Below are 21619 nucleotides of genomic sequence, written 5' to 3'. Positions count from 1 at the left end.
AAATAAAACTTTTCTCTCCTGAGCTTGCTTTTTTCAGTTATATCACACACACACACACACACACACACACACACACACACCCCTACGTGATGCACCCATTTGACATCTACTCAAACCTCGGCATCCACTCATGCACTTTGACCACCAACTTTCATTTATTCACCACCTACACACACACACACACACCACCCGTCCACCCGTCCACCCGTCCACCCGTCCACCCAGCATCCATCCATTCATCCTGGAAGCTTTTCATCCGCTGACCCATCCTAAGAGCACTGTGCTTGAGCAGCGAATGCTGCTAACAGTGCTCAAGGACAGCTCAGGGATTTGACATCTGTCCTGGGTCTACATGGCCACCAGGGCCTACAGCTCCTTTTCAGTCCACAATGGTTGCTACCAGCTGCTTTGGGAGGTGAGTGAAGGCGGAAAAATGGAAACGAACAGAACTTCCCATGCTCATGGCTCCGCATATGAACTATGAAACCTGCCCCATATGGACAGATGTGCTGTACCTGCCATGCATGGGTATGGACCATCTTAAAAGGATATGCACAGTAGCAACGGGACTCTGTGTAGCCAAGATTTGTAATAGACCACTGTGGTTTCTGGAGTACTGGCGTCTCCCTTAGCTTTGGGAAAGGTAGGTAGGGCTTCTGATCTCCTGGCTAAGGACCCAAGGCACCACTCTGAGCTACAAAGCCAGGATGAGTCACCAGAAAACTCAGTGCCCAGTTTCACCCAGGCTCCATCTGCAGGCTCCTCTCTTGGGGCACCCTCTCCATCTTGGAGAACTCAGCTCAGTGTCAGAGCTTGTGAGAAGCCTTCTGTTCCCAGCCCAGGAGGAATCCAGAGCCAGTCAGGTCCCCCAGCTGATGCCATAAACATACTGTTGGGCCCTGGCTGAGTGATTCATGTGCTCCCAACCACTCCCTGATCAGCTAGAGGGCAGGGGTATGTGCTGTCCACACCATGAGTCAGCACAGAGATGGATGTGTTGAATACATGAGCAAAAAGTGCTGTATTAGGTCAGAAGGGACTAAAAGAGGTAGAAATGACTTCTGGGTTCTGCCACTTCAAGGGCCTGACTGGGAGGCATGCCTGATAAGTAATTAACTTTTCTGTTGTTTTGTTTAACTACCCCTCCCATTTTGAAGCCCCACAGGGTCTCTCTACACAGTCCAGGCTGTCCTCAGACTCAGATTCTTCTACCTCAGCTCCCAAGTATTGGGAGCACAAACACTGTCACACATAGTCTGTTTGTGATTATTATTGGGGGAAGAAACACCTGAGTGGGTGAACGGATGGATAGATAGGTGGGACAGGCTCTGGTGTGAGTACCCTGCTTAGACTCCAGTATCCCTCTGACAGGCCCCCAGTGTTTCAGAACTACATGGAATTCAGTGTGTTCCTAGGACAGGCCACGACACTGGTCTCAGAAGCATGTACTCAGCTTGGAAAGATCCCAGGAAGAGCAGAGTCTCAGAGGGCAGACGAAGACAGGGTTGAAGAACCCAACTCCATAGGTTCCTACCTCCGCTCAACTCCATGTTCACAAAGAAGAGGCACCTTGGTCTCTCTGCTGTTGGAATCGTTCATCCCATCCCACACACTAAACCACCTGCTCATCCTGGCAGAGCTGGAACCCTGGGAGCCCGAAAGAATGCACAAGTCAGTGAAGACACGAACTTCTGTCTGGGAAGCTCTGGCTGAACGATGTCAGGAGAGCTGCGCTAGACAGCACCACCTGGTCCTGCAGGGCTTTCGGGCAGAAGGCTGAAGGAAGCTAAGCCAGGACTATGGGAGGAGTCGCCCGCTTCTGCCTGGGTGGAAGCTTCTGGAGGCCACAGCCATGGCTAATTTAGACCACTGAGAGAACAGTCTATAATCAAAGCAACCTGAATCTCCTCCTAGGGGCAGGTAAGGGAAGAGCACTTGCTGGGTTGGAGAAATTCATCATCAGAGACTTGCTTAGGAAGACAGGCTCCCCATAAACACCCTAAGCATACGGCCACACTGGAAGAGCACTGGTAGATAATGGGTCCTTCCTGGTGGGCAAACAGGCCCCAGAAGATTCTCAAAGGAGGGACAGGAGGAACTTCTGTCCACACATACAAGAAGACATACACATATATGCACACATATGTGCATTATCATGGTCTCTCTCACTCCAACTGATCATCAACTTAAACCACTTCACACACACCCATGACCCCTGCATAGTCTGCAGCACAGATCCATATGTATATTGTGCCCTATGTTACGGGGTTTACTTAAAGGAGGGATCCTTCTGGATCCACAAGGTTGCACAGATCAATGTGATGAACGCATCTGCAGAGACACGTGTGCCATTGGCTCTCACCAGAACCCTGATGCCCACATCTTACACTCCCAAGCAGAAGCACAAGTAGTGTGTGACAGAAGCATAAGTACTGAATACCCAATGTACCTAGATTCATAAGTGTGCATGTATGACTAGCACACAAGCAAATGTATGCTTGCTCTGTGCATGTGCGTGCACACACACACAGACACACACACACAGACAGACAGACAGACAGACACACACACACACACACACACTCACACACCAGGCTCACTAGCAGCGACATTTCCAAGCTTGACTCCAACATCTACTGCGTCTGCCTTTCTTCACTAACATCCTAGAGAAAACACCGTCTCCTCCTCTCTTGAGCCCAGACCACACGAGGAGACAGAATACAAAGGTAGACCTTGACATCTAAAACACTTTCTCTGTCACAAGATCCTTCTCTGGGATCAATCCAGAAACACCAGAGCTGTGGCCCAGGGCCTGTGACCAGGGGCTTCCTCCCTGGCACAGCCCTAAGCAGCCTTAGAACAGAAAGAAATCTCCCTTGAACAAGGAGGGAAAGAGAGGGAGGCGGGGAGGAGCTGGCGGGGCCCTGGAAGAGAGAAGAGAGCTTAAGAGTGTCCATCACGGTGCCCTCAACAGGCACTGAGCATGCAGTACGGGCTGCTTAAACCAAATCCTCACTACCCTTACAGATTACACACTAGGGAAAGAGACACTGCAGTTCCACAGGCCATGTCACCTGGTCCAAGCCTCACACTGTCAGCAAGGGGACTGGGACTCCCTGCCAGGCAGGCTCCCTCTGGTGTTACTTGTTGAGCTTGTCTTCTGTGCTCCAGGACCCAGATGTCCCTAAACAGTCCTAGTGTAGGTAAGGAAAAGCTGGCGTGACCTGGGCACATGTTTAAACCTCCCACTTGGAGGTTCTTGTCCTCTTCTGGAGAACAGGCAAAGGGGGTACACCAGGCTAGAATGGAGGTTGCCCCAGGACCTGCTGAGATAGTGAGGCCTCAGGCCTGCCCATGTGGCTAGAGATGAATTGATGTTGTTATTACTTATGAACGGGGGTGGGGGGAGCTTGAAACCTCAATGTTTCACGCTCCAGCCGACAGCATCCTCGGGCCCCACAGGAACCCAGTCCTCTGAGAGCTGGTTGCTATGGATACAGTCCCAAGGGTCCCAGCCTTCCAGCCCCCAAGCCCCTGCCACAGCCCCCAGAGTCTGCTCTAACATGAGTGAGTCCTGAGGGAAGCAAGGGGTGGGTGAACAGACAGCTGGGGCCCTGGCCCCAGGCGTGCCCAGACAGGGGGCAATGTCCCAGGGGTAATGGCTAGAATGAGGCAGTACCTAAGCTTTGTCTAGCTCCTTTCTGCACAAGGTCCATCTGTTTGGGCCTCTGGGCTGGCGGGAGTGGGATTTCTAGCCTGGTGCCTTTCACATGGGCCTGAGGGCAGGGAGGGCCGGCCTGGGAAGGCCTAGATCAAGGCTTCAATCTGCCTCATAGTTTCGTATTCTTGGCTATTTTCACCTTTCTGAGTCTGGACTCTACCGAAACAGAGGCCTGACGGTCAGACTCTTGCTTGTTGTGGAGACCAACCCTGTTGCTGGGGGCCAAGAGAGAGTCCCTTCATGTAATATCGGTTTTCCAAGAGAGGTGTTCAGCGCAGGGCAGACTGCAGTGGGGGAAGTTTCAGGAGCTCAGAATTTGGAGTTGACAAGAGCAGCCTCCAGGCGTTAGGAAAATGGTGGGAGGGGCTGAAACAGGTAAACAATCCAGGCCTAGGTGCACCCAGGAAAGGTAAGGGGAGCCCAGCTACACTGCCCCTGTAGAAGAACAGGACTGCCCTAAATTCTATTCCCGTTAGCTGCATCCCCATGCAGGCTGGATGGGCCATAGAGAGGCTGGGGAGATTAGTGGTCAAGAGTATGAGAGCAGTAGGAGTTCAAATCCTGCCCCTGACCCTTGACAGCTAAGGCCTGGGTAGCCAAACTCACCAACCTGTGCTCATGTCCTTTGTGAAGATGACTGCTGGAAGGGGGTGCCAAGATGACAAGCCCACCTCACAGTCAGAGTGGACCGTAAGTGGAAGTGGTAGCGTAGAAGCCACCTTCTATGTCTAACAGCCCCCTCTAACTCTAGAACCCTACAGTCTCCAGAACTAACCACGGTGCCTTGGCATCCAAGGCTCGGGGGACAGAGCTGAGCAGCGAGACAGAGCAGTGTCCATGCTCTGGATCTCTGAGAGGTGCCCGGCTGAGCCTGTTCAGAAGTTTCACTTAGCTGACGTGCCATGAGATAAAGGGGTGCCTCAGCCTCCAGTCAGAGGCCTCTGGGAGGACAACTTCTGAAGGGATATCACTTCATTCTCCCCAGTCCTCTCCCTCTCCTCTTTCTGTCCTCTCAACCCAGAATCAGGGTTCCGATCCTGAGAGAAAACACCTTCAACAAACACTGCCATGTTTCAGCCAGCACCTGTGGCAGGTGCTTCCCACATCCTGCTTCCCTCTCAATGGCACCAGCAGCAGCCCTCCAGGGAGAGGTACCCTGGAGACCTGCGTGATATGTCCTCTATCTGGAAACACAACATAGATGTGGTGGGAATCGCTGGCCCTCACACCCAAGACCACGCAGGATGAGACCACTTCCGGTGCTCCTCAACTTAAAGGCCTTCGTAAGTTCAGCAGTAGCCCACGCTTCCTCTGCCCCAATCACAGCAACATGTTATGAGCCTGTGGCTCTCCTGGGTATGTAAGTCTCAAAAGGTGGGGTCTACTTCTGGTGCTTGGGCACCTCCAAATAGAAGGGGTGCTTCAGACAAATTGGATGGCTGCATCAAACGATTGGTAAGGATTGAATCAAAGCATACATACCAAGGGTCTTTCCCATACCCTAACTGTACCAGTTCTCATGATGCTACCCATGATACGTTGTCAGCAGAGGTTGTGGCAAGCAAATACAACCCCAACCAATGCCTGGGTCTAAGCGTCAGGTATATCTGTTATCACTTCCTAGTGCTATGAGAATCTAAGATGGAGAATCCAGAACGGTGAGGCGACTCACTCAAGGATGTACACTAAGCACGGTGGTCAGTTCACTCCAGGTAAGCGGCAGATGCCAGTTACAACACAAGGAACGCCGACTGGGTATGAACCACTGTGCTGGGGGCACTCCTCTTTCTGCACATCACTGGCCTCTCACAACAACGTTAGGAAGTTGGGATGGTCATTATTTCCATAGCACAGCTGAGCTCTTGACAAACCGGGCCCAGAGAGACAAACGAAATGTATACAAGCCACAGAGAGCCTGAAGGAAACGGTGATGCAGAGGCTCAAACTGAAGGCGAACGGGTCAGAGAGCATGTGCCTAACTCAGCTGGGCAATGCTGCCTCTCTGAGTTGCTCTAAGACAAACCCCCAGGGAGTACACATGCAGGAGTGTCATTTATATGAGTACCCCAAGAAGGACAGGTCGGGAATGATTGTCAGGCTGCACTTACCCGGGGCACTGGTGACGTCTGGGCACCTTTCCGGGGCCCACTGGTCTCTGGGGTAAGATCACGGTGGTCCACCTGCATGTGGCTCTCCAGGTCCTCAGCACTCTCAAACTTCACGTTACATTCAGGGCAGCGGAGGCCAGCGCAGGGCCGGTCGGCAGGTTCGGGTGGGGCCAGGCCACCCACCTGTCCATTGGCACTACGGGCCATGCAGCCGGCACATAGGCCATAGGGCAGCCCATTGACGTCAAGCCTGACCAGGTCCTGCTTGCTACGGAACTCTTTGAGGCACAGGGCGCACTTGTAGAGCTTCTGCAGCCCCTGGCCATTGGGGGAGGAAGCAGCTGAGCTGCCAGCCAGCTTCTGCATGTGAAAGGTGCCATGGATCTTGAGCTCCAGGGTTGAGGTGACAGTCTGCATACAGACCACACAGCGGAAACCAGTGAGGGAGTTCCGCAAGTCGGGGTGCATCTGGCAGTGCTCGATAAACTCCTCCTCACTCTGCAGGGGCATTTTGCAGATGCGACAGGTGCCTGTGTCCAGACTCTTGCTGTGGGTCACCTTGTGCTCAGTGAGCGTCAGCAGCGAGGGGAAGCGCTCGCCACAGATGGGACACATGTAGTGCTTGGCAGGGCCCCGGTGCGTCTGCAGGTGTTCCCGGAGCCCGTTCTCCGAGAAGAAAGTCCGAGAGCACACGTTACACTTGTGGCTGCCCTTTATGAACTCTGCCTTCTTGCGTGAGCCATCGTCCTCTCCGGGCCGGATGTTATGATCCCGGAGTCGGTGGTTCTGCAGCAGCACCTCCATGGTGTAGGCTGCACCACAGATGTCACAGCCGTACATGGGCTCTGATGCATCCACATCGTCCTCACTGGCCTCGTGGCTGTTCGGTGCCTCAGGGTTCTTGAGCAGCATGCCCTGCAGGTCGGCGGGCTCTGCCTTCTTGGTGGAGGTGGGGGGCACCCCGTTGGCCGTGCCATTCTCTGCAGCTGGGTCAAACACACAATGCTTCTCCCGAAGGTGCTTCTCCAGCAGGAGGACGGCGTGGAAGGCTTTGCTGCAGAACCTGCAATTGTACTTCTTGCTGTGCGTGGTGATGTGGCACTGGAGCTCCACCTCGGTGCTGAAGGTCTCACCACAGAAGATGCACTTGTGGGCCTTGGCCGGGTTGCCGAGGTGACTGTGCTTGACGTGCACCTGCAGGTCAGCCTCCTTGCGGAAGTCCCAGTTGCAGGCGGTGCAACGGTACATCTTCTTCTCGTTGCTGTGCTTCACGGCCAGGTGCACCTGGATGGACACCTTAGAGTCGAAGACCTCCTGACACAGGGTGCAGTGGTATAGCACAAAGGTGTGCATGTCCAGCAGGTGCTTCTGCAGGTCGTCCACTGAGGAGAACTGCTTGTCACAGCTCTCGCAGACGTAGTGGGTGGACGTGGTCATGTAGTGCACGGTCAGATGCTGCAGGAGGGACTCCTGAGAGTCGAAGTCCTCTTTGCACTGGGGGCAGGCCTGCTTCCGGAGCAGCAGCTCCAGGTGCAGCTTCAAGTGGGTCTGGAAGCTCTCGAAGTTGGAGAACTTGAGGTCGCACTGATTGCAGGGGTACTCGCCGTTAGAGATGGAGTTGGCACTCCCCGAGAGGCGCTGTCGTTTCGGGGAAGACACCTCGACGTCAGAGGAGACCGGACTCTGCTCCGCCTTGGACTTCTTGCTGTGTGCCAACGGGATGTTCTTGTGGTTCTCTTTGATGTGCTTAGTGAGCTTCAGGATGGAGCCAAAGATAGGGGAGTTGGTACAGTAAGGGCAGGAGTAGACCTCCATGAAGGACTGTGTGGGCTGGATAACGGGAGACTCCAGCTTGGTGCTCCCCACACTGCAGTGTGCCTGTTGGATGTGCTCTGTGAGGGAGGATTCAGTGAGAAAGCCCATAGAACACTGGTTACAGAAGAAAGCATTGTTCCCGTCGGGGGGGTTGGCATTGGGGCCACAGTGCGAGACTCGGATGTGCTCCTGCAGGCTGTTGATGTCCGCGAACATCTCGGGGCAGTAGTTGCAGTGGAAGGCGGAGATGTTGCCGAATTGCATGACGGGGTAAGCGTGGCTCTTGTGCAGCTTGCGCACATGCTCGTTGAGGTTGTAGAGCGTGGGCATGGAGTCCAGGCAAATCTGACACGTGTGACTCTGCTGAGGTTTGTCCGCGTGAATGGTCTTCAGATGAATCTCTAGCACAGCCAGGCTGGTAAAGTCCCGCTTAGAACAGTAGGGGCAGCTGTAGACAACCTTGGACCAGCTCTGCCCGTCATCCCGCATCTTCTTCTGCCCCCTCAGCGGCTTCAAGGTGGAGTCTGGCGTGGACCCGCGCTCCACAGAGGCGCTCGAGTCAGGTGTAGCACTGCTCATGGAAGCCACACTGCCCAGCACGGGGTCGGGGCTGACACTGTGATTGCTGGAATCAGGCTGCCGGTGGCTGTCCAGGTGGCAGTACACACCCTCCACGGAGGAGAACTGCTCAGGGCACATGGGGCACTTGTGTTTCTGGTTGGCGTGAGCTTGGTGGATGTGGGCCAGCAGCGTGCTCTCGTCGACAAAGACCTCGGGGCAGTGGATACACTGGAGGTCCGCCTTCTCTGAGAGCTGCGGGTGGAGGGTAAGCACATGCTTCTCCAGCTCTTCTGTCTGGCTAAAGGTGTCCTCGCAGTAGTCACACATGAAGTCGTCCTTCTTGGCTTCCTTCTCTGACTTAGCCAGGTGTTCCTTATTCTTCTTGTGGGCCTGCATGTGGCTCTGCAGGGAGCTGGTGGAGGAGAACCCGCGTTTGCACACGCTGCACTTGAACGGCTTGCTGGAGCTGTGGGTCTTCAGGTGGATCTTGAGGTGGTCGCTGCGGGAGAAAGCCGCCTCGCACTCGTGGCAGTGGTACTTCTTGTCGCCTGTGTGCAGCTTGATGTGCCGGTCCCGGCTCCTCTTGTGTTTGAAGAGGCGGCTGCAGAAGGTGCACTTGAACGGCAGCTTGTCGCTGTGGATCTGTTCATGCCTCTTCAAGTAGCTCAGGCGGATGAAGGACTTGTCGCAGAACTGGCAAGGGTACGGCAGGCCGGTGCCGCCTTCCTCCTCGCCGAGGCCAAGGTCACAACCATCGCCGATCATCTGCGTGGGTGACGCAACATCCTTGCTGGAGGGAGATGAAGCCACCCAGGAGAGCTGTGGGTCGTCATCACCATCTGCAGGGGAAGGCAGAGGAGGGATTAGAGGTAATTACCAGGGCCGCTGGGAAGCAAGGACAGATTCTCGACAGCTTTCTCGGCTGAGGCTGTGCAGCTGGCCAACTGCTGCAGGGGAGGAGTGATGATGGGGCCGGAAGTAGATGGACACACAGACCTTCCCACCCACAGAGGACACACGGCAGAGGGGTGGCAGAACACCCGGGGGAAGTGTCTTTTTCCGCAGTGACACCTGCCGCTTCCCTGGTGGCGGAGGAGGGGCAGCCTGTACAAAGTCACCGGAAATGACCACACGGACCATCCGTCCCACAGGCCAAAAGGAATCCAAGTCCCCTAACTCCAACCTCATCTGGGAGTCAACTTCCATCAACCCTCAGGCCCTAACCCCCATTCCCTAGCCCCCACCAGCCTTAAGGGGAATCCTATTGGTCCTTTGGGCACAGGGAAAACTTAGCAACAGAAAATACCCTTTATTTTAACAGCCCCACCATATTCATGGATGGGGACTGATGAAGTTGGAAACTGCTATTTCTGGTAATAGACAATACACAAGGGGTATAAAATTGCAGGGCTCCAAACATCAGACTCCAGTATGCAAATGAAACAAGCTGAGGGCAGAAAGGAAGACCTGAGGTACCCAGCCAGCATCCCCAAGGACTTATCCTCTTTGTTTCCAGCCCTGGCTTTATCCTACTCTCCCAGGAGCCCAGGTGGTAGCCATAGGATGGACTGGGTCACCAAAAGCCAGAGCCCAGGACTAGCAGTCGCTCTCCATGTAAGGGACTCCATGCTCTCCAGAGCAAGAGGGACTTCTCTGGCCCTTCTAACCTCTGAGGGGAGCTAAACAAACCTCAGAGCTGGCCATTTCTGAGAAAACAAAAGTACAGAGGACGCAGCAAATAAAGCCAGGGAAGTTCGCAAAACACAGCAGGGGCTGGACAGAGCTGGCGCGAGCAGGAAGGCGTTCGGAGGCTCAAGTTTCTCATCGAGTGGATTTAAAACTTAATAATGAATGAAACAGACCGCAGGCTGCTGCGGGCAGGGGAGAGACAAACAAAAGCCCAGATTCGGCTGCACTGACCTTGTCTTGTGACCCCAAGGAAAGAGACCGGGCCCCTGGCCACACTGCCAGTCTCTAGCCAGCCAGCTGAGTCCTCAGGAAAAAAACTCACACAAGTTCTTCCCGATGCACGGGAAAAGGACAGAGAGCCATACACCCAGCATATGCTCATGTAATCACATACATACCTACACATTTTACACAACGCTCACACCCCTACTCACCTATGTAAGCTCGCGTCCTCACCATACCTTACACATAGCTCCCAAAACACACAATCGCACATGCGCACACCCCGACACTAGTTCACAGGCAGACTCACCTTTGCTGTGTTACGTGTCTGCATACCATACCAGAGTCACACAGCATTCACACTGTGAATGCTGCACACTTATGTCTAGACAGACACACACACACACACACACACCCCTCACCATTTCAGACCCAAGGCTGCCCTGGAAGGCTCTCTGTAGTCCCACTGCTGTTCCTGCCCACCACCACGAGCTTATTTAAAAGAAAAGAGCTGGCCTCAGTGTCACCCCCTAACTCCTACCTCCAAAGCTTAAAGAGTTACCCCACCTGGCACCACAGGTCCAGCTCCGCGTGATGGAGAATGCTCTCCAAGGCTCCTGCTCTGTGTCTTCCCGCAGCCTCCTCAGCTCTAAAGCCCAGCACCCCTAGGAACGCCCTCCTGGAGTGAGGGCACCTTCTCTCCTGGGGGCCTCACATTACAGGCCCTTTGGCCGGGAAGGACGCAGCCGCTACCAGCTTCCTAGATTAGGCACAGTGGGAGGTGCCTTATCCCTTGCCTATTAATTCCCAGCCCTTGCCAGCTGGGCTCTAAGGGGCACAGACAAAGGGACCCAGGGGAAGAGGTGGATGGAGTTAGGACTTGCTTGGTCTCTGCCCCCTGGCCAGGCTCAACTAACTTTAGGTTATTTTGACATCGTAGCTCAGACTACCACAAACTACCACAAATATTCAGAAATGCTCAAACTCCTGTGTGCCCGGCCCCTACGAAGTGCATCCTCATCATCTCTGGGGAGGTGAGAGCCAGGGCACTTCCACTCTACATGTGGAGAAACTGAAGTGAATCCACGAAACAGAATCCTGACAAAATATGAAACGCCACTGACGGGCTAACGCCAGGACCCTTCCCTTTCCCAGGCTGGCTTCCTTTGGTGGCAGGCAACTGAGCCTACATTGTCACAGGTAAGGAAGGAGAGGAGACACGTGCAAAGCCACCACAGCATACGGCACGCTCTCCTTCCAGTCCTCCCTCTAGAGGTAGGCAGGAATCATTCAGGGTACGAATTTCAGGGAGAGGCCACCAATGCCGAGAGAAACCCCCTAAATGGCCAAGGGATGGAGAAAATGAACAACCAGGAAGGTAAAACCAGGAAGTTGCTATGCCCCTGGGACGAGCCTGAACTTGCGTTTTTACTAAAATCCTTGGCTCCTAAAGCCTTCAGGCCAACTGACGACGCTGGCCTTTCAAGCTCCCCCCAACTCAACCATGCCATGGGTGATCTTCCCAACTTCCGAGACTCACTAAGTATCTCTAGAAAGGAAGAACCACTGTGAGAGGCAGATGAGGAAGTTAATATGAAACCCACTTTAGTTCTGCTGCCATGTATCCACAGACAGGGTCCACTCAGGGCTGCCTGGGGTGGGAAGCGGATGCCCTGGACCAGGAAAGTCTGCTGAGAAAATGAACACTGATTGAGCAAGCCATAGCCACAAAGGACCACGGGGTTCTGTGGGCTACCTACAGAGGTGCTGAACTGTATACTAAAATAAGCGAGCGTTCAGAGTGCAAATTATACTTCTATAGAGCTGGTAAACAAAAGCAGTATTTGGCCAATAATAATAATTAATTCTAATTAGTAGCACCAGCACTAATTTTAGCAACTGCATTTATCATTCATGTCCCATATGCCAGCACTATACATGTCTGTTATTTCAATGAGTCTTCCGGTCGCCGCAACGTCCATGTCTGTCGGTCTCCAGGAGCATCCCATGTTTGAGGTGGAGACCCTGGGGGCTCAGAAGTGAGAACAACCCATTCACCACACAACCTTGCTTCACAAGGTCGGTCCCTGGATCTCTTAATCTCGCAGTGTCCCCTCCTAGGCTAACATAAGCCATTCCCCACCTCCACAAAGGGAATCGCAACCTGCCCGGTTGTGCCAAGGTACTGAAAGTTCATTGTGGGGCTGGCTGCTTGGCTTTATTTTCGGCAAACAAGTTTCAAAACTAAAGGGAAGTGTATTATTCTCCATCAACAAACCAAGCAACTGCTGAGACTGTAATCATCTGAATTTAAATGAAAATAAAGCTCTTTAAAGTGAAAAGGCTCAATCAAGGAAAAGGGGCATGTTGACATATGAAGTCCCAAACTGGCCGCCCTCCTTAAAGCCTGTTATTCAAAAATCAACTTGGCCCCAGAGGCTCTCCTCCCACCTGCTCCAAGTACATTTTGCACTGGGGGCATCTAGCCAAGAGTACCAGAAGAAAACTAGAGAGATGAGCAGGGAACAAGGCTCCAGTGGGTTCACAGGGACATCGGCAGGGGAAAGGGAGACTCTAGCTCCTCACAGTAGGAAACCCCCTGCCTCAAACACTGTTAGCATTTTCCAAGCCCAAGTGTGACCACTCATGAGCAAGCCTAACTAGCCACAAGCAGCATGACCACCCATCACCTCGCTGGAGTGCAGAAAGGGAAGGGAGGAGTGTGGGAAGGGTGAAGGGTTTCTCAAGGTTCCTTTCCATGCGAACATTCCGGGGTTCGGCAACAACAGGTTCAAGGAAAGGCCCAACAGCCCAGCTATCTAAACATCTACAAATGAGGGTTTTCTGGATACCAAGCAAGCATTCTTCTAGGACGTTCCCTGCGTTAATTTAGTCTTCAACGGTTCAGATGTGTGCTACGTGCATTAGTCCTATTCACAGAAGGAGAAAACAAGGCACAGAAAGGCTGACTTGCCCAGTGCAACCCGGCTGCCAGGCGGGAGAACCAGGAAACAAACCAACCTAATCCACTCAATTGGTGGCTTCATCCACAATGCTGAGACCGGAGACACAGTGACAAATGCCAGCCCTTACACTGGTCCCTCCTTCAGAATAAGCACAGACAAAGAAGCGAAATGAAATGAGGAGAGAAATTACTTTTAAGATGGAGATTAAGTTCATTTTAAAATGACTAATCAAGCAGAGGCCTGGAAGGGAATGGTTTCTAGGAGACTTCTGCTGTCTGCTGGAGGAAACACACACACACACACACACACACACACACACACACACACACAAACATACACACAAACATACACACACACAAACATACACACACACAAACATACACACACACAAACACACACACACCCACACACACACACACACGCACAAATTTTGATGAAAATTCAATCAAGTACAAAAACAAAATACTAACTGGGCTTTTGAATATACAAGAAGGTGGATCCCAGGCAGGATGTGACCAAAGCAAGTGCAACAGGCCAAGGCTGCAACAAATGTACCTGACACTGGCAGGTGGCATGGAACAGCCACCCAAGAAGGCAAGGGACAAGGTTCATAGCTCCTCCCATCAGAGAACATCAGGGAACTGCTACAGAGGTTGCTAGGACCCAGGAGGGAGGGTGGCTAGCAGTAGGACCCACAAGAGTAAGCCAAAAGTAACTATCCTGCTGGAGAAGGGGAAAGTGACCCACTATCACCGAGATAAAGAGATAGCCCTGAACACAAATTTAGGGGGATCCATGCTTCAGAAACAAGAGGAGTATAGCTGAGACCCAGAAAGTTCTGGGTCTCCGGACATTACTAGGCTGAGAAGTTCCATTCATGTGATTAAAAAAATGAAGTCAATTGGAGACAGACAGAGGAGCATGGGAATGGAATGGTCTCAGGACACTGAAGTCTCCCCAGGTTCCTCCTCGGAGAACTATAAGGCAGGGTCCCCCAAATCCTGCTGTCAGTGCAAAGCCAAAAGGACATGGAAAATCCTGTGCGGTTGCACTGAGGTCCCAGCCAGGTCAGCTCCGAACTCAGCTGACGGGAGGCCTGCCCTAAGCACACGCAAAGCTACCTGGGTGCTCAGGAGAGCACAGCTGTCCACACTTCCCAAAGCAAGCAAGACCTGCATGCATGCACTGTAAGGCACACACAAGCTGCTTCCCTCAGAGGCAGTCAGGACAGAAATACACAAAAGGAAGCAGCACAGTGTGGGGCATCTGGGCGTGTTTCTGCCGTCCTTCTAGGCAATGAGAGCACAGGAACCTGGGAGTCGCTGGCCCTGGTTCTCAGAAGTGGGAGTAGCTGATGCTGGCTGGTTTTAAAGAAGTCACCATGCCTTCCTGAACCAACAACACCCCTGTACCATGGGTGGAGTGGGCCAGCTTGGACCCTTTTCCAGAACTACTTCCAATAATCAGCAATACAAATTCCCCCAAAGCCTAAAGCTCTCAGCACACAACCCTAGGTGTTTGGTGGCTTTCCTGGGTAAACTCAAAAAAACATTTGTCAGGACCAAAGAAAGACATCATCAAGTCCAAGCTGGCATGTAAATGAGTGCATTGGGCCACTTTCAGATGGTGACAGTTGATTTTTTTTCTAAGGTTGTGTACAGTTAGAGTGGGAATAGAGATTGGCCTCTCCAGGAAGGGCCCTGTGGTATCCCACACTCCAAGAAGAAATGCTAACCGCTCCGTTCCCATGGACCTAACATCTCCTATCTTGTTCTATTTCTTCACCATGACTCAAGTCAAGGTCTCCTGTGTGTCATTTTTGCTCCACTTCATGGTGACCATAGTTGTGTTAAATCTGAAGGAAGCCACTATGACATCGCAGGCAGAGTGGAACCATCTAAGGCACAGCCCGACCCTGGGTAACGTTGGTGGTGGTGGGTGAAACACACTAGACTAGGGGCTGCTGCCAAACACCCACGAAGGCAGCAAATCAGGCTAACTACAGAACCTGAAGAGAACCAATCTCGGACATGGTGTTAGGCAAAAGCAAATGCCCAAAACTATCCATATCTTAACCCCTTTCACAGCATATGTGACCTGGGGGACTGACTAGTTGACCTTAAGAAACAGATGATCCTGAATTATCTGGGAGAGAATTATCTGGAGTCGCTAGGTCTTTGAATGTGAAAAGGGGATACAGACGGGCACCCAGACATAGTATGAGAACAGCCGATCCACTGTCACTGGGGTTGAAGACCTACGAGTGATGAATGTGGTGACTCTACGAATGGAAACAGTTCTCTGCCATCACCTTGACCTTTACCCTTCCTGTCTATCAGACTCCTGACCACCAGAACCATAGGTGACTTTGCATTGTTTTAAGTTACAGTGTATATGAGGATTTGTTACAGTGGCAAGAAGAAATAGTTAAGCTACAGTGTATATGAGAATTTGTTACAGTGGCAAGAAGAAACAGTTAAGCTACAGATGTATATGAGGATTTATTACAGCGGCAGTAAGAAATAGTACAGCTCTGGGTGTTAGCCATGGGGTGCCCCCAGAACAAACACATGGTGGTAGGAAAGTGACCATGAGCTTAAAAAAAATCTTTATGAATGGGCAGATAGCCTTATGCAGGCTAACTGAAATACTAGGATTGATGACCCCTAATTCAGACTTGGGAAGAAGAAAATAGTGTTTTCCTGGAAACCAAAATCACCTCTGACCAAAAACATAACCGTGCATGAGCCAGGGGCTGGGAGACTAGAGGTTCTTCTAGATACGGCACTGTGCTCTCAGAAACTGAAGGAGAATGATGCCAGCGATGCAGAGACAGGAGAGTGCCCCACCTCTGTCTGGGAGGAAGAGCCTACAATGGGAAAACACGGGGCATTTATCTAGATTTCGGAGCAGAATGTTGAAGCTGTCTCCTGGTTTCTTCTGGCAGCTTACAGTAAGAAAGGAAAAAGAAGGCGGAACTGTTCAAAAGGAACCCGAAGCATCCTTGGGAAATTCCCTTGTTTCGAAAGGCCCATGTGACCTTTATTTTAGGAGAGTGATCCTCCAGAGGGCTGCCCAGGATGTGGTTGTGCATTCTGCTACTATCTCAGGACAATTGCGAGGTCAGTGTTGACTCACACGGAACCTCTCAGATTCTCCACCGAACAAAACAGTGTCTGAGAGATTTAGGAGCACTGTCCTCGAGCCATCGCAACAGAACCCCCCACCCCCGAAGGCAGAGACAGAATTCTCTAGAAACTGCTTCTGAAGAAGCCTCTTGTCTAAATGAGCAATTCCCCATGAAATACACAGGATAGCCACAAGGTTTATACCAGCAGAAACACTGCCAGGTTAGCCCAACAAGGAGGGAGAGAGTGCAAGATGAAAGGCGCCCATCACACGCCCAAGGTCCTACAAGTGGGAACCAAGAGAGTAGAACTGCTCAGCTGAAGGCATGTGCTACCTTTTGTGGATGGACGAACGACTCACAGGGTGGAAGCTCAAGGCCAGAGGGTGGAGCCATGAGCTATCAAAGATGAGATCACTACTGGACGGGCTCAGACCTGGCACCTTCTATGCAAGGATTCCCTCTCTTGCTGTTTCCTTTGCTCTCTTAAAAGACAGACCCAGATAAACACATCTCTAAAAGCCTCGACAGCTCTTACTGTACGATCAGTTGTTAAAGTCTGCAGGAGAGTCCAGTAGTAGGTACCTCCGCTCTGTGCTCCCTCCCACTCTGGGTGTATTTTCCATTCAGGACATTTTGTTGAGCCTGCTCTATATTCCAAAGTTTCTTGGGTACAGAAGGTACCTAGCATCCTTGGGTTTCTACAGTGGGAGCTACCCAAGCTCTTCATTTGCTATTATCTGTTGACATTCTAAAACAACTTTCGGCTGACTTTTAAAAATATTCCAAAAGGAAGAGAAAGAAACAACAAGGATGGAAAAGAAAAGATCCCTCCCATGTTAGACATTATGATTTCATTTTCCATAAATCCATAGACTGGGGTATATTCAAAGGAGAGAAGACCTGTTCACAGGATGCCCAAGACCAGGAAAGGGTTGCAAGTAGCTATGAGGTCATCTAAGCAACCCACAAGGCTCCCGTGCCCAACCTGCCCCCCTCCTTGAAATCGTGAGTTAGAAGAACTATGTTTTCAGCTAGGATTGCTGCAACTATAACTCGCCCATCCTTTCCCCCGGGGAGTTCAGAGTCTTTCTGGATATGATGTCATCATTGTCCCCAATGAGGCTGCAGCAAGGAGAGGCAGGGGCCATTCTCTAACCTCAGGGTGAGAGTCTCTTGGGGTGGAGATGGGCAAGCAGAGGTCAGCAGCCTTTGAAAGCTGGGGAAAGAACTCTCCTCATCAGAGGATGGGAGTCACACCTCTGCCTCACCTCACAGGCTCACCTGGGCACAAAGCGCTGGGATCTCTCAATCCCTCAACACAATGACAGCCACTGCCAGCCTCTCCCTTTTCCTGCCATCTCTGGGGTTGCCAGGACATCACGAAACAGCAAATAGCTGTCATCAAAGGCCTTAATACGCCTTCCAAAGAGCCAGACTTAAAGAAAACACATTTAATTCCGGCGCTCAGGAGACAGAGGTGGAACTCTGTGAGTTCAAGGTCAGTCTGGTCTATATTGGAAGTTTAGGACAGCCAGGACTACACACCAAGACCTGTCTCAAAGAATAAAATAAAGAAACAAAGACAACTGTAGGAGGACAGCAGAGCTCTGGGGCTAACACAGGATTGCCCTGGGCTGAGAAATACCACAGCTCATCAGCTGTGTGACCCTGGGCAAGCTACTGCACCTCTCTGACACTCTGTAGGATGGGAGAACAAAAGCACTGCCTTACAGAATAGCTCATGTGGTTGCGTTTCGGAGGCAAAGGAAAATGACAAAGGAGGGCAGAGAGATGGCTCAGTGGTTAGAGCACTTGCTGCTCTGGCAAAGAACCTGGGTTTGGTTTCCAGTAGCCACATGGTGGCTCACAACCATCTGTAACTCCAGTTCCGGGGGATCCCACACCCTCTTCTGGCCTCCTTGGATACCATACATACATATATACATACATACATATATATTATATATGTATATACATACACACATATATATACACACATATATATGTGTATATATATGCAAAACAATCATATGCATAAGATAAAAGAAAGAAAAGGAGGCCCCGGGTAGCTTAGGCATCTTTTGCCAATCTGAAACGTGCCCCTGGAGTGACAGCAACACCGTCTAGGCGACACCATCTGTTGGTGGTGCATTTGCTTCTGCAGGCACCCTGTAATGAGCTCAATGGCTGTCAAGCTTCTCAGTGTCCCAGGAGAAAAGCCAGTTTCCCATCCAGCAACTGTCCCCCTTCCCACTCATAGGAGGTCATGGGTGAAGGAATTAAGAGAGGAACCGGAGGGCCGATGTGGCTTTTGGACAGCTGAAGCAGTAGAAATGGCGTCCTGAGCAGTAAGGCCACAGGTCACCACTGCTCCTCCCACCAGGCGTTCTGCAAGCCATGCAGTTATCAGGCACTTGGGGAAGAGATGCATTTACAAATCATCACTTCTGAATGATTTTTCAAAAGTCTACCTTCACTCCTGGCCATCCCTGGAGGAGGCTGGAAAACCCTAGAGGCAGACCCGTGCCATAGAGGAGCCATTGCTTCCCTTCTGACCAAGGACACTTGCTTCCTGCCACACCCATACTCTGGAAGTTCCCCACTTTGGTCCCTGCGGCCTAGACCCAGAAAGCATTTGCATTCCCAACAGATGACCAACCAGCAACGGTGCTGACCCCACACTGGATCCACAGATCCCATTCATACGACCCTATTCAAGTTCATTACCCTGACATAGTTCTACAGGTAGAACTCAGTTTTCTCCCCTGTACAATGGGGCACTAATGGCCTTGACAACAGTTATTCTACAAATAAACTGAGTGTGAGTGAAATGTTTCCCATGATCAGTGCTCTGTAAGGGTTGCAAGAACCATTGTTGATGGGCTCCCAATTCACCAGACAATGGCCACGTATAGAGAGGAAAGAAAGCTTTAGCAGGTTCAATGCCTGAGAGACAGTGAGGGAAATTATTTCCCTGAGCCATGGTGGCCAGCTAGCAAAGAGGAACTGAGCTGAGGACCACAAGGACCTGCAGATGCTAATGTTCAAGGCAATAGAAATGACCGGTATGAAGGTGAGACGTAGCCCTGACTTTGCAACCCCAGGACACCATCCGAAAGGGACTTTTGAGACCACCCAGCCCAATATACTCACGACTGATGTCAAAGTCAAGGTCCTGCAATGGCTTGTCCTCCATCCACCCTGCATGGCAACATGGGAGCTGCCATTCCCAAGACCCCCAGACTCATAGAGTAAGGCAGGAGCCAGCAGTATCTTTCCCTTGAAACCTCCGACCTGGCAGAACACACAGTCTTCAGGCTGTACCAATCTTTAGTCAACTTTACTCAGTACTGATACTGTGAACACAATCTCACTTTCATTGCACTGCAGAAATTAAATAGACAAGGAAAAAAACAACAATGCTTGTCGCCTCAGTCTAGAGCTGGCCTTAATCAAACTTGTTAAAGAGGAGGGTCTCAATCCATCCTGCCAGCAAGGGAGGTGGCTCTCCAGAGACTGGGCACGGAGAGTCCAGGGGTTCTTGCAAACCAGCACTGCTCTGCTTGCTTGCACAAGGAGCCAGCACCCTGTTAAGTCATCTCCATGAGCTTTAAGAAGTCGTTCACAGGGCGCCCTGCTGACTAGAGAAAAAGCAGCATGCTTTCAGCTTGAATCACTGTTTTCTTTCGCTCCCTTCGGAGATCGGCAGAGCCCACATTCGGCCACGTTCATGGACCTGGGACTGTAGACAGCTGCGCTCTAATTACATGTAAAGTGTACCAAAACATCCCTTTTATCACAGACTGGAAATCTGTTAGCATCTGTCTCTCCTTTGTTTCTTCCACAAGATACAAGCTTGTTTCTACATTTTTCTCACCTGTAGCGGTGATTAAAATTCATTATAAATGAAAGGAGTGAACAGAGAAACAAGTTCCTCTGTGTACCGTGCTAAACTCAAATTAGAAACAGCTGTTTGCTAATTCATGCAGCGATGTTTTGTCGTGCTCTGTGAGTCAATAATAACTCACCCTATTGCTGCAGAAAAATTTTGGATAATCCATATATTTAACGCGGCATTGGGTTCTCCAGACACAGAAGCTCTTAGCAAAGCAAGCAGGAAGGAGGGGACTTAGACTGATACTCTGGAGACAGCTTCCATAACCCCATCCCAGATAATCTCAAATTCAGAGCCACCTGGTGTCTCTCCCCCTGAGAAGGAACCTCCAAAATGGTCTCACTCCCTCGCTTCTCTGGAATGAAAGACAGACAGACAGACAGACAGACAGACAGACAGACAGACAAGAAAAGAAGAGAAAGGAAGGAGGGAGAAAGACGGAAGATGGAGAGAAGGAAGGAAGGAAGAAGGAAGGAAGGAAGGAAATTTCAATCCTGATTAAACATCAACCACATAGTTTCTCCAGCCGCTGGAGGGAAGAGGAAAATTAAAAGTCTAATTGGTACCCAGAACAATTTAAAACGGTTAAGTATAAGTGAGGCTTTCCATGAGAAAACAGTCCTCTGGCTGAGATTAGGCATGCTTTGCATAGGATTCTACCCGTGCATGAGTTTGAGCAACAGAAGTCAGAAGTTCAGGAGCCCACGGAAGCTGTGGGAGAGATGTGGGTCTGCCCTGCACCAGCTCCAGGGACACACGTAGAGCAGCAGGCAGAGCTGTTGCCCCCTGAGGTGGCGGAGGGAGCAGACGCTCTTTCTCCCCTTTAGAGAAAGGGGTGGCTAAGCCTCTGGAGGCCTCCGTTGCTCCCTGGCACACCACCTTGCTCTGTCTTGGCTAATACAAGCTGTCCTTCGAGACACTGCCTCCAGGAAGCCCTCCCCAATGTCATCTGCCATCTATGAGTGTCTCCCCTAAGCCTCAGTAAACTGATTGTCTGTATAAGAATGCTTGAGGCACTGCTGGGTCCCTTGTACACTTTTGGGTTTGGAGCATGGTTTACACTGACCCCTCTCTGACCAGCATAGTGTCATGCTCTTCCTAAGTGAGCTTTACACATGTGAATCTTCACTGCCATCCTGGGTAATGACCACTTTCCCTGTGGACCTGGTTTACGGCATAGAAATGTGGGACTCAGAAAAGGCCAGGACCTGAGTTCCATGTCCCTTGACAAAAAATGAGCTCCACTGTACGCAGAAATCCTTAGCCGAGATGGCTTCAGTTCTGCTGCAACTTCTGTGTCCAAGCGAGGATGCCCACCAAGAATGATGTCCTCTGTTGGCCATGTAACCCAGTCTGCTCCTCAGGGCCCAGCTCTGCCACCGCCCCAAGCCCAAAGAGCTCCCATGTGAATTATCAGGCCACAGTTCCTCACTTCCCAGTCACTTGAATCTTCAGAGGATATAGCTATCCAATGTCCCCAGACTCTACAGAGCCCAGACCCTGGTGAGTTTC

At 51.4% G+C, this 21619-nt stretch overlaps 1 protein-coding gene across 9 annotated transcripts in view; it reads right to left on the bottom strand.

Moving 5' to 3' along the window:
• Zfp423 (zinc finger protein 423) overlaps window positions 1–21619 on the bottom strand; it is a 298489-nt gene that overhangs the window by 113718 nt on the left and 163152 nt on the right. For all 9 annotated transcript variants that reach the window (XM_087595328.1, NM_001393718.1, XM_087595327.1 and 6 more), the window contains one exon: window positions 5830–9044. In XM_087595328.1, coding sequence (XP_087451454.1) covers window positions 5830–9044 — 3215 coding nt within the window. The remainder of the gene's footprint in view (window positions 1–5829; window positions 9045–21619) is intronic.

Source organism: Rattus norvegicus, chromosome 19 (assembly GCF_021556685.1).
Source record: "Rattus norvegicus strain SHRSP/BbbUtx chromosome 19, alternate assembly SHRSP_T2T, whole genome shotgun sequence".
NCBI classification, from domain to species: domain Eukaryota; kingdom Metazoa; phylum Chordata; class Mammalia; order Rodentia; family Muridae; genus Rattus; species Rattus norvegicus.
Note: the sequence above shows the minus strand (reverse complement) of the source record. Positions and strands in the feature narration are given on the sequence as shown.